This window comes from Embiotoca jacksoni, unplaced genomic scaffold (assembly GCF_022577435.1).
Source record: "Embiotoca jacksoni isolate LCO1_2020_lvr unplaced genomic scaffold, fEmbJac1.0.p SCAF_31, whole genome shotgun sequence".
In the NCBI taxonomy this organism is placed as follows: Eukaryota; Metazoa; Chordata; class Actinopteri; family Embiotocidae; genus Embiotoca; species Embiotoca jacksoni.
The window spans coordinates 5,114,738-5,128,558 of record NW_027185383.1 but is presented as its reverse complement, the minus strand read 5'-3'; the positions used below and the strand labels follow the sequence as shown (position 1 = coordinate 5,128,558).

General features: G+C 41.5%; 2 protein-coding genes across 4 annotated transcripts; one reads left to right on the top strand and one right to left on the bottom strand.

Annotated features, from left to right (window-relative positions):
* The first annotated feature begins 88 nt into the window (after nucleotides 1-88).
* Nucleotides 89-6,029, top strand: LOC138207311 (nucleotide sugar transporter SLC35D2-like). Of its 2 annotated transcripts, XM_069164454.1 has the most exons (13): nucleotides 105-151; nucleotides 715-748; nucleotides 862-948; nucleotides 1,080-1,147; nucleotides 1,251-1,322; nucleotides 1,410-1,478; nucleotides 1,570-1,672; nucleotides 1,746-1,838; nucleotides 2,787-2,854; nucleotides 2,943-3,021; nucleotides 3,128-3,210; nucleotides 3,504-3,556; nucleotides 3,678-6,029. In XM_069164454.1, the coding sequence occupies exons 3-13, from the start codon at nucleotides 862-864 to the stop codon at nucleotides 3,686-3,688; spliced, it is 786 nt and encodes a 261-aa protein (XP_069020555.1). In that variant the 5' UTR covers nucleotides 105-151; nucleotides 715-748; the 3' UTR covers nucleotides 3,689-6,029. The 2 variants fall into 2 exon arrangements, with proteins under 2 accessions (XP_069020554.1, XP_069020555.1); XM_069164453.1 differs by having other exon boundaries at nucleotides 89-151; nucleotides 715-948.
* On the bottom strand, nucleotides 4,895-13,644 carry mier1b (mesoderm induction early response 1b, transcriptional regulator). 2 transcript variants are annotated; one of them, XM_069164451.1, is made up of 13 exons: nucleotides 13,611-13,644; nucleotides 12,903-12,927; nucleotides 11,933-12,081; nucleotides 11,569-11,754; nucleotides 10,645-10,774; nucleotides 10,453-10,520; nucleotides 9,885-9,957; nucleotides 9,602-9,753; nucleotides 9,429-9,510; nucleotides 9,209-9,303; nucleotides 8,810-8,937; nucleotides 7,458-7,585; nucleotides 4,895-6,801 (listed from the first exon to the last, which is right to left on the bottom strand). In XM_069164451.1, exons 1-13 carry the CDS (start codon nucleotides 13,617-13,619, stop codon nucleotides 6,485-6,487), a joined length of 1,542 nt encoding a protein of 513 aa, XP_069020552.1. In that variant the 5' UTR covers nucleotides 13,620-13,644; the 3' UTR covers nucleotides 4,895-6,484. The 2 variants fall into 2 exon arrangements, with proteins under 2 accessions (XP_069020552.1, XP_069020553.1); XM_069164452.1 differs by having other exon boundaries at nucleotides 8,810-8,856.
* Nucleotides 13,645-13,821: the final 177 nt, after the last annotated feature.

The window sequence follows — 13,821 nt, the reverse complement described above, 5'->3', positions numbered from 1 at the left end:
TTGAGTCCTGCGGCCACAGAAACTGGTCCGCCGGGGGACAGACGTCCGCAGACACCAAGGCGGTGTTGGCGAAGCTGCTGGCGGCGGGGTTTTACGGAGTCAGCTCCTTCCTCATCGTCGTAGTCAACAAAAGCGTCCTCACCGGCTACAGGTAAAAGGTGCAAAGTGCGAGTTAGGCGCGTCGGTCGGTCGCCACGTCACTTTTATATCACAAATTAAAACTTCCGATTCACACAATGTACACACGTGTCCTTTATTTAGCCGAGTACTTTCACGAGGTTTCTACTAAAATCCTACTTGTTTAAATGTGTAGATAATGCTGTTTGTTCACGGTGTGACTGCCATCAGAAAAAGTTGCACAGTTTTGCTTCTAATCATCAAAAACATGTATATTGTATATAAAATAAGAATATAAGGACTAATCTATATTTCGCTGATGATACTTGTGGACTTCTACTTTTTATATTGTTGTATGGGTACTTGTACTTCAACATCGTGCAGTCATTTTGTGACTGTACTAAATCACTTTCCATCTCTGGTTTTGTTTTGCATCGAGTTCACGTGCCAAAATACAGATGATTTCATTGTTAGATGTTTCTTTTGTCTAAATTTTTTTTTTTTTTTTTTTTTTTTTTTTTTAAAGTGTCAACTCCTCTTCCTCGTGTGCTTTAATGAAATGTCAACCGTTGAGTCATTTGTGGACATGTTTTACAGATTTCCATCGTCGACATGTGTTGGAATCGGCCAAGTAAGCGTCTCTTTAAGTTGAACCTCAACCCGCTTCCTGTTTAATGATTAAAAGAGCCTGATGCACTGTGTCCCCGTGCTTCAATTTAAAAAAAAAAAAAAAAAAAAATGCAGATGCTGGCTACAATTGTAGTACTGAGGACCGGGAAGATGTTGGGCGTCATATCCTTTCCAGATGTAGATTTGTCAATTCCACGCAAGGTGAGGACTGACGACTGGATGGTTGCGACTGAAATCACACAGATTGTGAAGCAGTTTTTATATTAAAGATTAAAAACTACAGTGAGATGTGAACATCTCGTGTGTGTGTGTGTGTGTGTGTGTCTTTCCAGATGTTCCCGCTGCCTCTGTTGTATGTCGGGAATCAGATATCGGGACTGTTTGGGACACAGAGACTCAAGTGAGAGCTTTTATTTTTTTTATTTTTTTTTATTGAATCACATTGAAACGGTTTCCTCGATATGAATCGCCAAACGTAACGGATTGTCTTCCCCCTCTCTCAGTTTGCCGATGTTTACAGTCCTGAGGAGGTTCAGTATTTTTCTCACCATGGTGTTCGAGGGTCTCCTGCTGAAGTGAGTCCTCTGCACAGTCGAACCGCAACAACCGCACGCGAAACGATTGATTTTGAATCCCTGCAAGCCGGTTTCCTCTCCTCACAGGAAGACCTTCTCGGTATCCATTAAGATGACGGTGTTCACTATGATCTCTGGTGCTCTAGTTGCTGCCAGGTGAGGACGGACACGCACACACACACGCACACTGAGTTCAGGCTGAAGTATGTACATCTCCTTCTTTGATTGTGTTTGTTTGTTTTCTTAGCGCTGACTTGGCCTTTGACCTTGAAGGATACGTATTCATAATGCTGAATAACGTCCTGACGGCAGCCAACGGGGCGTACGTGAAGCAGAAACTTGACTCCAAGGTGAGCGGAGCAGCGGATCGTTGTGGGGACTCGTTGGACACGCAAAGAACGTAATCTTCTGCTGTTCCCACAGGAGCTGGGCAAATACGGGCTTCTTTATTACAACGCTTTGATTATGATTTCCCCCACGGTGGCGTACGCCTACTTCTCGGGGGACTTACAAATGGTACGTTTCCGAACTATATTTCTGCAAAAAGTATTAACAAAAAGTCCGAAAGGTATACAAAGAGAACCTAATTAAACAAACGAGTCAACAATGTTAGACTCGGGTCATTTGTTCATTGAGGAAAATGATCCAATATTACATATCTGTGGCAAAAGTATGTGAACCTTTGCTTTCAGGGTGAACCAGCATTATGTAATGAATCACTTCCAGTAACTGGTGCACATCGGCTCAGAGCGATTTTAGCCCGTTCCTCAGTACAGAACAGCTTCAACTCCGAGACATTGGAGGGTTATGATACCACCACCGCCGTGCTTCACAGATGGGATAAGGTTCTTGTGCTGGAATCCAGTGTTTCCTTTCTCCAAACAGAATGCTTCTCATTTAAAGCAGAAAGGTTCTATTTCGGTCTCATCCGTCCGCCAAACATTTTTCCAATAACCTTCTGGCTTGTCCATGTGATCTTTGATCAGGGCGCACCTTCTATTGTTCAGTATTCTCCTGATGTCGGACTCGTGAACATCAACGTCAGACGGTGTGAGAAGCATGTAGTTGTTTTGAAGTTATCGCGGGTTCCTCGGCGACTGGACGGACTAGTACACAACTTCAAATGATCTTTATTGGTTGAACACTCCTTGGGAGGGCAACAATGGTCTTGAATTTGTTCCATTTCTGAACGGCCGTTCTGACTGGATTGGTGGAAATGGACTTAAAATGTGTGTAAAACACGGTGACACCACACTCATCCCACTAATGGGGAAAAAAAAACAAAACCTAAAGGTTCATATACTTTTGCCCCTCACAGATATGTCATATTATATCATTTTCCTTGATAAACAAATGACTAAGTATAATATTTGTACCTCTTTTATTATGTGTGTGTGTGTGTGTGTGTGTGTGTGTGTGTGTGTGTGTGTGTGTGTGTGTGTGTGTGTGTGTGTGCGCGCGCAGGGGTGGGAGTATCACGGCTGGGCTGATCACCTGTTTGTGCTGCAGTTTGTGCTCTCCTGTGTCATGGGGTAATGTACCTTCCCCCCGTTCCCACCGTGTTTTAATCATTAATATCCCACAGTAGTGGTCTGATGTAACTCTGCCTGTGTCCTGCAGCTTTGTTTTAATGTACTCCATCATGGTGTGCACACAGCACAACTCAGCGCTCACCACCTCCATCGTAGGTTGCATTAAGGTAAGTCATTTCACGTCAGCCCCGCCTTCTCTTGGTTGATGTGTTTATGAATGCACATGCGGGTAAAGACTTTTATTTATTTTTTCCCCCCTTCTATATCCTCCAGAATATTTTGGTGACGTACATCGGTATGGTGTTTGGTGGAGACTACATCTTCACCTGGACTAACTTTATCGGCCTAAACATCAGGTACAACACACACACACACGCACGCACGCGCACACACACACACACACACACACGCACACACACACACATATACACACACATACACAAACACACACATACACACAAACACACATACACACATATACACACACACAAACACATATATACACACACACACACAAACACACATACACACACACACAAACACACATATGCACACACACACACACACACACACCCCAGTTCAAATGTTGAGTTGTGGAGGTGAGATTTATCTGTCTGGCGTCACAGTTCGTCGTCTTTGTTTCCCACAGCATCGCCGGCAGCCTGGTGTACTCCTACATCACCTTCACACAAGAGTACACAAGTAAGAACACTTCAAGTCATGTGAATTATTACACCAGGTTTGGTCTTTACAGTGCTTGAATTAGTTTGTAATAATATGTAATATCCTCACAAACTGAAATTGTTTGCGTCAAATTTAACAGAGAAGGCGTAAATCATGGAGTCCCACCCCGGCACTGAAGATCTACATCCAGCACACATCATGCTGTCGGTGTACTGTATGTGGACACATCCTGCTGTTGCGGGAGCTTGCAATTTTGCAAAATTTCTTGACATTAAAAGTTTTCAACAGGAGCTCTATTAGGGCAAAAAGTAAGACTTCGGTTTATAGACAGAAATAACTCCATTTACTGTCAGTAGAGCTGCTCAACATCTCATCATCAAAACAAACCACATGTCAGTTGCTTGGAGAAAAAAAACAGCAAAAACTGGATGTGACGGGGTTTATGGGAAATGTGGTCTAACCTTAAGAATTAGGCCACCGACCATTGCACTGCATCAGTCTTATATGTAATGCGTTAAAACGTTACATACATCCCTTATAATTGTAAGACATTGCACTTTGTTCAGGTGTTGAATTACTTAAGTTTAAAACGCTTATCTTGACAGAACTGAATTCTATAATCAGTTTTTTGTCTTTTTTTTTTTTTTAAACGACATCACTTTTGGTATTTTTTTTTTTTTTTTGTAACTTTGAGCTCAAAGTTTTTTTTAAGTTCAGAAAATACAAAAGAAATTAACTCAAATATTTCCAGCTATTTGTGTGATGGGCGGTATACTTATGATAGGAAATGATTACATCTGACTCTTTATTAGGAAGTCATTTAAAACGTTCAAAAATTTGCAATACTTTTCCTTGACTTGCAATTTTTGCAAATTCCCGCAATTTTACTACAACGAAATTATATAAAATTTCACAAAATCCACTGCAATGTTTGAGGGAAAACTCCCGCAAAATTGAGTAGTTTTGATTGTAACAATCACAAAAAATAATCCTGTGAAGTCCTGGAGGGACCAATCATTTAAAGAACATTTCCTTTGGATTTTCTGTATTTGTTATCAAAGTTTAGCTGCAGTTATGAAAAGTTATTTTCATGCATATTATCAGCTTTTCTGTCTTTAATAAAGATTAAGTGCCTTCACTTTTTTTGTATAATTGTTTCACTGATTAAATCAAATGTTATCATTATTTTTATATATTTATAATCAATAATCAGACCTTTCAATTTTGAGTTATTTTTCAATTCAGTGACCCTTAACTCACATGTTGCATCTATTTAAATAGAATCAAAAAAGCTAATCTGCCAATTACTTACTCTTTCTGTATTCAACTTTACAACTCACAACACGACAACTTAAATTCATTAATACATTTATTAAATATAGCCAATGTTATTCCATTCATAGGCAGTCTTGGAATACACTTCATTTTTATTCATGTCATCATTTACAGAGAAAGAAAAAGACATAATTGTCAAAAAAAAAAAAAAAAAAAAAAGTAAAAGAACATTATTTGAGACAAACTTATCTTTAATTTCTGAATGTAAGTTCAAAGCTGGAGTACAAAGTAAAACATTTAAGCATCAAGCTGAAGAGCTACTGTACCAAAACAAGTTAAGGTCTTCCTGTGAGTCAGGTCTGCTGGATTTCCACTGCTGTGTAGTTTTACTGCGGGACGACGAGATTTATCGGTTGGAACTCTGAATAAGTTGGGAGTTGTTGTTTTTTTTTTAAACCGAAGGCAAGCAGCTCACGCAACCACAATGTTGGGCTTTTCTGCGACAGACTTTGAGCTCGGGCAGAGTCGCACAGGAATGGGAAGTCCTGCCAAAACACAGAGGGAAGGAGGAATGGCTACTGTTTTAATTACATCCATCTCAGGAGAAACAAAGGCGAACAGCTTCCCGACAAAAAGCACAGCCTACAGGGAAGACCAGAAAATACGGAGATGGACAGACAGTTATAAAAAAATAATAATAATAACAACTGCTCAAGGTAAGAAATCTATACAAACTTTACATTAAAAGTCACAAACATTCTGTCTAGTAAAAACAAAGTGTTGAGCAAAGCACCGACTATGAAAATCCAAAAATACAGAGATCTTCTACATGATGAGTTATATAATACATGACATCACTGATGTCAGCTGCTCTACACAAACAAACCTGCAGGGGGAGCCACCCCGCTGGTTTATTTCTCCGGATCGAACAAACGGCCGCGATAAGAGGAAAGGAGTGAGGGAGTGACGATGTATGTCTCCGCTGGGTTCTGACACCGCTCCTCACCAACAGAGATGAGAAACGTACAATCAAAGTGCAACTAAAGCGAGCGTCGCCACGGCACCGGCCGACTCCTCTTGTTTTTGCCTACGTAAGCGCATAATCGTTTAAAGCGCGTCCCGTTTCTGGAAATCCGTTAGAGCGAAGAAATGGCTGGAAAAGCTGCTGCCCATCATTTGATTTTTTTTTTTTTTTTTTGATTTTTTTTTTTTTTTTTGTCAAAAAAATATAAATATCTCTTGTGTAAAAAAATATCGCAGGTGATTTATTTTCTTAAAGTACAAGTAGAAAAAAAGGAATTTCTTGGCAAAATTGTGTCAGTCTGTCTCCGAAAAGGGGATAAGAAGCTGATGGGTAGGAGATGCTGTGTGCGATATGATCTTGCTGTGGTACTTTGGGAGGAGCTCTGCAGGCGGTCAGTCCGAGGATGAGGTGGAGGAGGGACGGGGACGGGGGGGATCGGGGCGACTACTGCCCCTTCCTGGAGGACCAGCTGCAGTTTGGTCGGCCGTGATCTTCAAGGTGTGATTTGAATGACCTTCTTAACGTGAGTCTTTGTTGTCAGGAGAAACGGCGCTCACGGGTCGACAGGGTTTCATCCCCTCTGTTGGGGAAGTAGTGATAAATATTCCACCTCGGATCAGTGTCCAACGCGCTCGACTGCGGAGCCTTCAGTTCTCCTGCGTTCTGGCCGGTTCCACCTCACTTTGGTCCAAAGCCTCGGCCTCCGTCCTGCACCTCTTGGCCGGCCGCTCGTGTGCCGTCGCCGCGTCTCTGTGGTCGAGCGGCGGCTCCAGAGAGCCGTTTCTGTCGTGGCTGGGCGCGGCGGGTTGGCCGCAGCCGTTGGAGTTGTTGTCCGAACCCAGAGGCGGAGCTTCCGCCGACGGGTGGGACGGGCCGTTGGACTGAACCCCCTCAGGCTTGACTTGACCGGCCGGGGCCAGCTGGGCACCGTCCGCCGGGTGGTTTGAAGTGTGGCTCGCAATACCTGTCGAAGAAAGGCGAAACGTGAGCGCTCCGATATAAATGAAACACAAATGACAAAACTTGTAGTTTCATCGAGTCATTCACATGCTTTTGGATCTATCTGATCAGGTGTCGGATATTCATTTCTCAGATTTCTGCCTATTGTCTGAATACATGACGTGAGTTATGTCATTTGTGATGTTCGTAATTTTTAGTAATAACTCAAAACAGAACTGTGGGACTGCCACACACACACACACACACACACACACACACACACACACACACACACACAAAAGAGCAGCATTTATGGGAAGATGTTGCTGCCGTATTTATTAAATATTAATCATGTGATCACCACAAACAGATATCTACTAAAAACTAAAGAACTCAACCAAATATGCTATAAGTGTTTTCTCAAGTCGTTTTTTTGATTATTATTTGGGTGTAGTGACCCGTTAAAGGTCACATGGAATGAGTTTTTCCTTTTTCGATTTTCAAGTGTTGTTCCATGCAAATCAAACATGGGTTTTTTTGTGTATTTTGTTTTTTACTTTTGTGAAATTCGAGATTTGGTCAACTCAAAAATATTTTCGTCTTTGTTTAGCTTTAAAAATGTAAATAATCTCTAGTAGCCACACGCGCGCACTCCTTTGTACTTTGCATTCATGCTCTCACCGTTCTGACTGCTGCTGTCCTCCCTCTCCGAGTGGCTGGCGCTGCTGCTGGAGGTGGTGGGCGGAGGAGACGCCGCCCTGCTGGACGTCGCGCTCTCCGTCTCGTCCAGTAATCTGTCCATGTAGTCTCTGATAACACACAGCGGCACACACACCGTTTCACGTCAGTTCAACTCTCCATGCCGCTTCAAACAAGCCCCTTGTTTCAGCACATGTGGTCCGTGACCGCAGTTTGAGGCGCTGTGGCAAAAATATGTCGCCACATCCAGGATGTTTTCCTATTGACCATTTTTAGAAAACTTTAAATATTCAAATTTGTTCAGTTTCCATAAAACAGGTTTAACAGACTTGAGCTCCTACAATAAGACAATCCAGACAGTGTTCATATCTTTGTGTTACATTTCTTTAGCTCGACTAACATACACTTCCTTCTTTACTGTTCCAGCCTGCAGAATATTACTGTTATACGACTACACCTGTAAATTACAGTGAAAAACATAACGTATATCATTTACTTCTTACTTAATTCATCACTATTTGACCGTTTCAGGTGTACCAGGTTGCATTGATCGATAGACAGTGTTCCTGATGAAGACCTGTGCGGGTCGCAAAGCGGCGGACATTTTAAACGCGTGTAGCGTTTTTCCCACCAGCCCGACAGCGGGCCAATTTAACCTGCAGACCGGATACTGTTAACATATCTTAGTGTAAGTGTGTGCCTTTTCTTGTGCTAATGTATCTATCAACATCATGCTGTAAGTGTAAGAGGTATTTGTAGACATGAATTGACTAAATATTTTGTGAGCTGTGTGTATTGTCAGGGATCCTCCTGTGTGGCCATCTTGCTTTGACACTGTAGCCCTCCTCGTGTTTCCTCATGCACAATATAAATGAACTGGTTACTGGAGTGTGTCAACAGACAAAGAACTGATGGATATCAAAACTAAGCTTGTAGTTTCTTATCATCGCCATGGCTACGACATCAGTATGAGCAAACAAGTATGAGCAAACAAGACGGCACATTTCAGGGAAATCTACACGGGATACCGAGTAATATTACTTCAGGCCCTTTTTCATCCATTAATCAACCATCCACACTTACAGTAGCTCATGTTTTCTAAATGTAAATCTATCCCAATGTGACCTGTGATAAACTTTTGTTTTCTCCACAGAAAATCTTTCTATTTTTGACTAATTTAAGATCTGCAAGTTCAAGCAAAGCCTGATGTGAGTCAGCAAAGAAGGACCCACTGGTCTTGTATAAACTTGTATTGACTTATCAGAAACAACAGATGTGACCAGATACATCAACATGAGACATGAATAGTTTCTTCCATTACTAATTTGACTTACGTGACACCGGGATGAAGGTTGTATTTCCTTTTCCCAAGTCTGGTTTGCTGTGCAAAGAAATCATAACGCTCAGACTTCTTCCACATGTAATAAAAGGCCACACATTCTCCTACAGACCTAGTTCTCACCTGAAAGATTTAATTCAGCAGACATGAAATGACCATTATTACCATCATCTGAAGAGATCGTGTCAGCACAAATTCAACAGGGAGACAAATCAAATTACAGTTTGGGACTTTTGACAAAAGTCAAAAGATCGACAGACATTTTCATAATTTAGGAACAAACAAATTTGATTTGTCTCAAAAGCAACAAGGTTGAAATGAATAAACAATAAACACATTAACACACATTAAATGAATGTTGTGGGTATTAAAGCCATCTAAGCACGTCTCTTACCTTGTTGGCCTGTATTAAATGAAAGTCTTTGCCATAAGCTTTTAGTCCTTGTTCAAAATTTCTACATTCCTCTTCAGTCCAAACAGACAGCTCCTCTGTTACACAGAACATCAGAGTTAATGTTGCATCAAAATCATTGTTGGAAAATACTTTAAAAACCCGAGTACAGAACACCAGAGTGGTCAAACGGTCCAGAACATGTGAGCGACGCTCTGCTTACCTCTGGCTGCTTTTACATTAAACCTAAGTCTTCTTAAAGCTTCCTCTGTGTCAAAGTCACATTTCACCAGTTCATACAACGCCTGCGAGAAAAGAAACAAACAAGTTGCGATGAGCCGTGTAAACTGCAACACACCGCGATCGAGCTGCGCGTGACGTATTCCAACCTCTCACCTGTTCATTGTCTTTGATATGGGATCCCTCTGGGATTGCGTCCACTCCCTTCTCCTCTCCCGTCCGCCTCGAGGCCTCCGTCAGGAACTCCACCACTTTGCCTTCAGGCAGGCACTCGGGGTTCCACAACAACTGGTCGTCATTTTCATAAACTAAAAGGGCCGGTTGAGAAAGAAAGAGCAATAAGACATCGGCCTTGTATCCACTACATTGTCATCAGCTGATCTGGACCCCCCCAAAAAGGACTCGCAGCGTGAGCAGAGACATCAAACAACCTTCTTACCTTTCTCATTGTCTTTATATTTACACAAGCCGACAGGGGTTTCTGCCTGATACATGGAACCCACCATAATCTCCTGTTGGGGAAAAAAAACCAATGTTTAGACTGAGTGTAGGCTGGCGGACAATTACTTATTAAATTGTGACAAATATAAAAGCCTGGTTGCACGACAACATGGAGAGCAGCTCACTCGCTTAATTCTCTTTACACCATTAAAAAAAAAAAAGAAGAAAGAAATGTATGTACTGATTTAGATTTGTGTGAATATATTTTGTTACAATATTTATGATATTTACTCGACAGGTTCAGTGCAGTATTCCTGCAGTGGTCACAGCATCATTTTGAAAGCCATAATAGTGGCAGTAAAATATGACAGTTGTGCATTTCTAAAGTTCTAAAGGTTTAACATAAAAGTGGTAAATAAGAGGTAGTGTGTATGGAAATCCTTCTCATCATGGCATTCAGCGTTTCGAACGAGCCGTTTTTGGTCTGACAAATGTTTGACACTGTCGTATCAATTCAGCTGTGATCTGACAGCACAGGTGTCTGAAAAATGGGAGTATTTACATACCTTTTTCCAGTCTTCAGATGGAACATAGTCCTCATCTTCATCCGACTCCTCCTCTGCATCATTATTACCTGAGACACAATGTGATATCTACTTAGCCTGCTAAGTCCGCAGTGTTTTCTGATATAGAAAATAAGACACAAAGTAAAGTTGGAACGAGAGAGAAGATGAGAAAGACGAAAGGAGAGCACATACTTTCAAAATACTTGAGCTTCTGGGGACGAATAAGTTCTGCTGTGCCAAGTGACCTGACTGAGCGTGTGCGACCCTCAGACGGTGTCTGGGCTTCAGCCCCCTGTCCCGACGAGGTCTTAACATCCTCACTCTGAAAACACACAAAAAGTTTCAATTAGATTTTGCTGCACGTGACTCTGCGGAGAAATCTTCGTTGTGGAAAACCAACTTTATGATAACTGATCAAAATGAACCAAAACACAGGTTAATGACAGAAGCTGGGCAGTGAGGTCAGATGTGTTAACATCCACCGCCCAAGAAGATCAGACTGTCTATCAGTAGTTGCTGGTAATAGTGGTGTAACTGTACACAATATTCACCTCAGAATTAGGGTCACAGTTTGGTACACTTTCAGTTCAGCTGAGAAAACAAATGCATAAAATAACTTTTAATGTAACTTATTCCAAAAATTATAATAATCAAAAGTGGCTTATTGGCCATAATTCTTACTGTAACAGTAAAGGTACTAAAATGAAATATTGTCTGGAAGAGAAAATCTGACTTGCATACTCTCTAGTATAAAGTAATAAATAACTATTAAAGCCAGCGTTGCAATATTTAACTCAGAACTGCACAAAGAAATTATGATTAAGACAAAGCTTTCCTCTTTTTTTTTTGGTCAATGTTGTGTGAATACATTTTGCTGGAACTGTCACTGACTTTCTGTTCCAAGACAACAAGTACGTAGACAGAAATAGACTGTACTGAAGAAACCTCATTCGGTTTAGGATGATACACATTCCTTTACATCCCAGGCTGGCAACGACAATATGAAAACACATTTGCCCAACCGCAGCTAAAATTATGGAGCGGTCACAACAATAAAGCATATTAAGTATATAGAATCCATTTCGCTGTCAAGACACCTATAAAATGCCAACATACCTCATTTCTTTTCAACTCGCCAGTGCTTCTGCTGCTTTCATCATTGTCAAGGTCCTCTTCCTCGTCGTCGTCCTCATCCTCCTCCTCTTCCTCAGGTTCTTCCTCCTCCTCTTCATCCTCATCTGCTGGCGATCTGCCCCCATAACCGTAGAGACTCAGCAGCTCATGAATGGGCATCTCTCCCTCCTATTAGAAGAACATTTATATTGTTTGTTTTTTTAAACTTTAAAAAAGAAGGAAACTTACAAGAAGTTGATGCAGAGTCCAGTTGTTTATGTCATATTTACATTCACAGTAATCCTTCAATACAAATAATAGAATGGGGGGCAAGAAATCAACTATGAGGAAAAAGCCTGACACCAACCCTTGCAAGATCTTCAATCTCATTGGCATTTGTCTCATCCGACGCCTCTAACATTTCCTCTTCCTCCAGGGTGCGTTCATCGTCAAAGTCATGGACAAGCATGTCAGCGGATGGGTCGAAATCATGGTCAACGGAACCTGCAGAACCTCCTAGAAAAGTGACCACAAAAAGAGATACTGCGAATTAAGAATGACAATATGACTGAAATAAATGATGTTTAAGTTGTTATGAACAAATTATATCGAGATGCAGTCAGTATTTTTTTTTTGCTTGAATCTATACATAGATGACAGACATACTCAGGAGTGAGTGGTATGTAAATTTACATTGACAAGAGCGATATATGTCGCATCATAAATTTGATCAAATATCAAAAAAATCTTGTGATGATAAAATGTCCAGATGGGACTGTCTGTTTTGGCAAATCCAATAATCAAAGTACCTCATCACACTGATGCAGAAATCCTCTATCTATTCACTACTTTCTTTTTTTTTTATTATTATTATTATTTATTGATGATCAGTTAGTCAGTGCCAGGGACTCTGCTCTTTAATGTAAAGCATTAAGTTTGTGCTCCCTTTTGACTTTGAAAAAGCAGTTTCTAAAATAATCATAATTAAAATATATATTTTATCATTCTTTCTGAACAACGCAGGTGTAAAGAAACCACCAGAAAACGTTTAATACGAATCTTTTTTTTGTTTGTTTTGTTGTTAATGAAGTAATTTCTTATTACAGAGGTCTTTCAATGAATGATTAATTGAAGTAGTAAAAAAAAAAAAAAAGTCAAATGAGTCAAAATCCTGTGTTTTGAACATTTAAGATCCATGTATTTTTTTTTTTTTTTTTTTTTCCATTTAAGAGTCAAAATTGACTTCTGTAGTATATTTAAATGTGGACAACAGATTTCAAATCTCATCCGTTCACCCAACTCAACAGAAAAGGCTCAAACTTTTCCGACGGACTCACCTGGGCTCGAATTCCCGAGGGAGGGCTGGCGGAGCAAGAAAAGGAGGAACAGAAAACACAAAAGTTGAGCCTTCGGGGGCAAAATACCTCATCAGACGTACAATCAGAAACAGCTCGTCGCTCGGACACAACTCGACATATTCACATCACCCCGGCAGACAGACAGACAGACAGAGATGTGAACGTGGAGGTTTCGAGAGGAGGGGAAAAAGCGCGCCCGAGGTTTTAAAACCAGCTTTTAATCTCAAGTCGCTGACTTACAACACAAGTTGCAAAGCCAGTTCATTCCCCTTTATTTATATATATATTTATATTTTGACGCTGACGTGACCAAGTTGAGCCTCGGTATCAACAGCCCGCAAATTAATCCCACAAAACGGAACAGGGGGGGGGAAACAACAAACATGTGATTCAAAACGTCGTCGGGCAGAGTTGAAGTCCTCCTCAAACAAAACCGCGAAGTACCGTCGCCGCGGCTCCCTTCGGTCGGGGGGGCTAACGCGAAGCTAACGTTAGCCGCATCCGAAGTTTACTAAAACATGCTTGAGTCAAAGAAACGGCTGTCGTCCAGCGAGGCGAAACAAGCTGGTTCTTCGTGTCGTGCGTTAACGCCACGACGCGCGAAGGACGTACGCGTTGGACCGGACGAGGACTATCCCCCCGCGGTGTGAAATTTATTTTTCCCGAATATTTATTTCACTTTCTTACCTCCGCCATGTTTGCGATTCTACGGGGTCACGCGGGGGGTCAGCGGTAATTCCCGGATGTAGAGCCCCGCCCACCTGCGCGCAGTGCAGCGGCACCGCCGCCTTCCGAAGCGCGGAGCGACACGGAGCGATATAACGACGTGCGTTATGATAAACAGCGGTCCACGAAAAACAATCATCAAGCTTTACACATACATATACATACTACACAC

Excerpts from the sequence above, each read along its gene's own strand:
- mier1b (XM_069164451.1), bottom strand. Across the intron at positions 10,775-11,568 it reads GCGAGTTGAAAAGAAATGAG|AGTGAGGATGTTAAGACCTC; the intron begins GTATGTTGGCAT and ends GTGTGTTTTCAG. Across the intron at positions 7,586-8,809 it reads AACCTTCATCCCGGTGTCAC|AGACTACATGGACAGATTAC; the intron begins GTAAGTCAAATT and ends GTGTGTTATCAG.
- LOC138207311 (XM_069164453.1), top strand. The coding sequence starts at position 856 with ATGCAGATGCTGGCTACAATTGTAGTACTGAGGACCGGGAAGATGTTG. Across the intron at positions 1,673-1,745 it reads AGCAGAAACTTGACTCCAAG|GAGCTGGGCAAATACGGGCT; the intron begins GTGAGCGGAGCA and ends CTGTTCCCACAG. Across the intron at positions 1,839-2,786 it reads TCTCGGGGGACTTACAAATG|GGGTGGGAGTATCACGGCTG; the intron begins GTACGTTTCCGA and ends GTGCGCGCGCAG.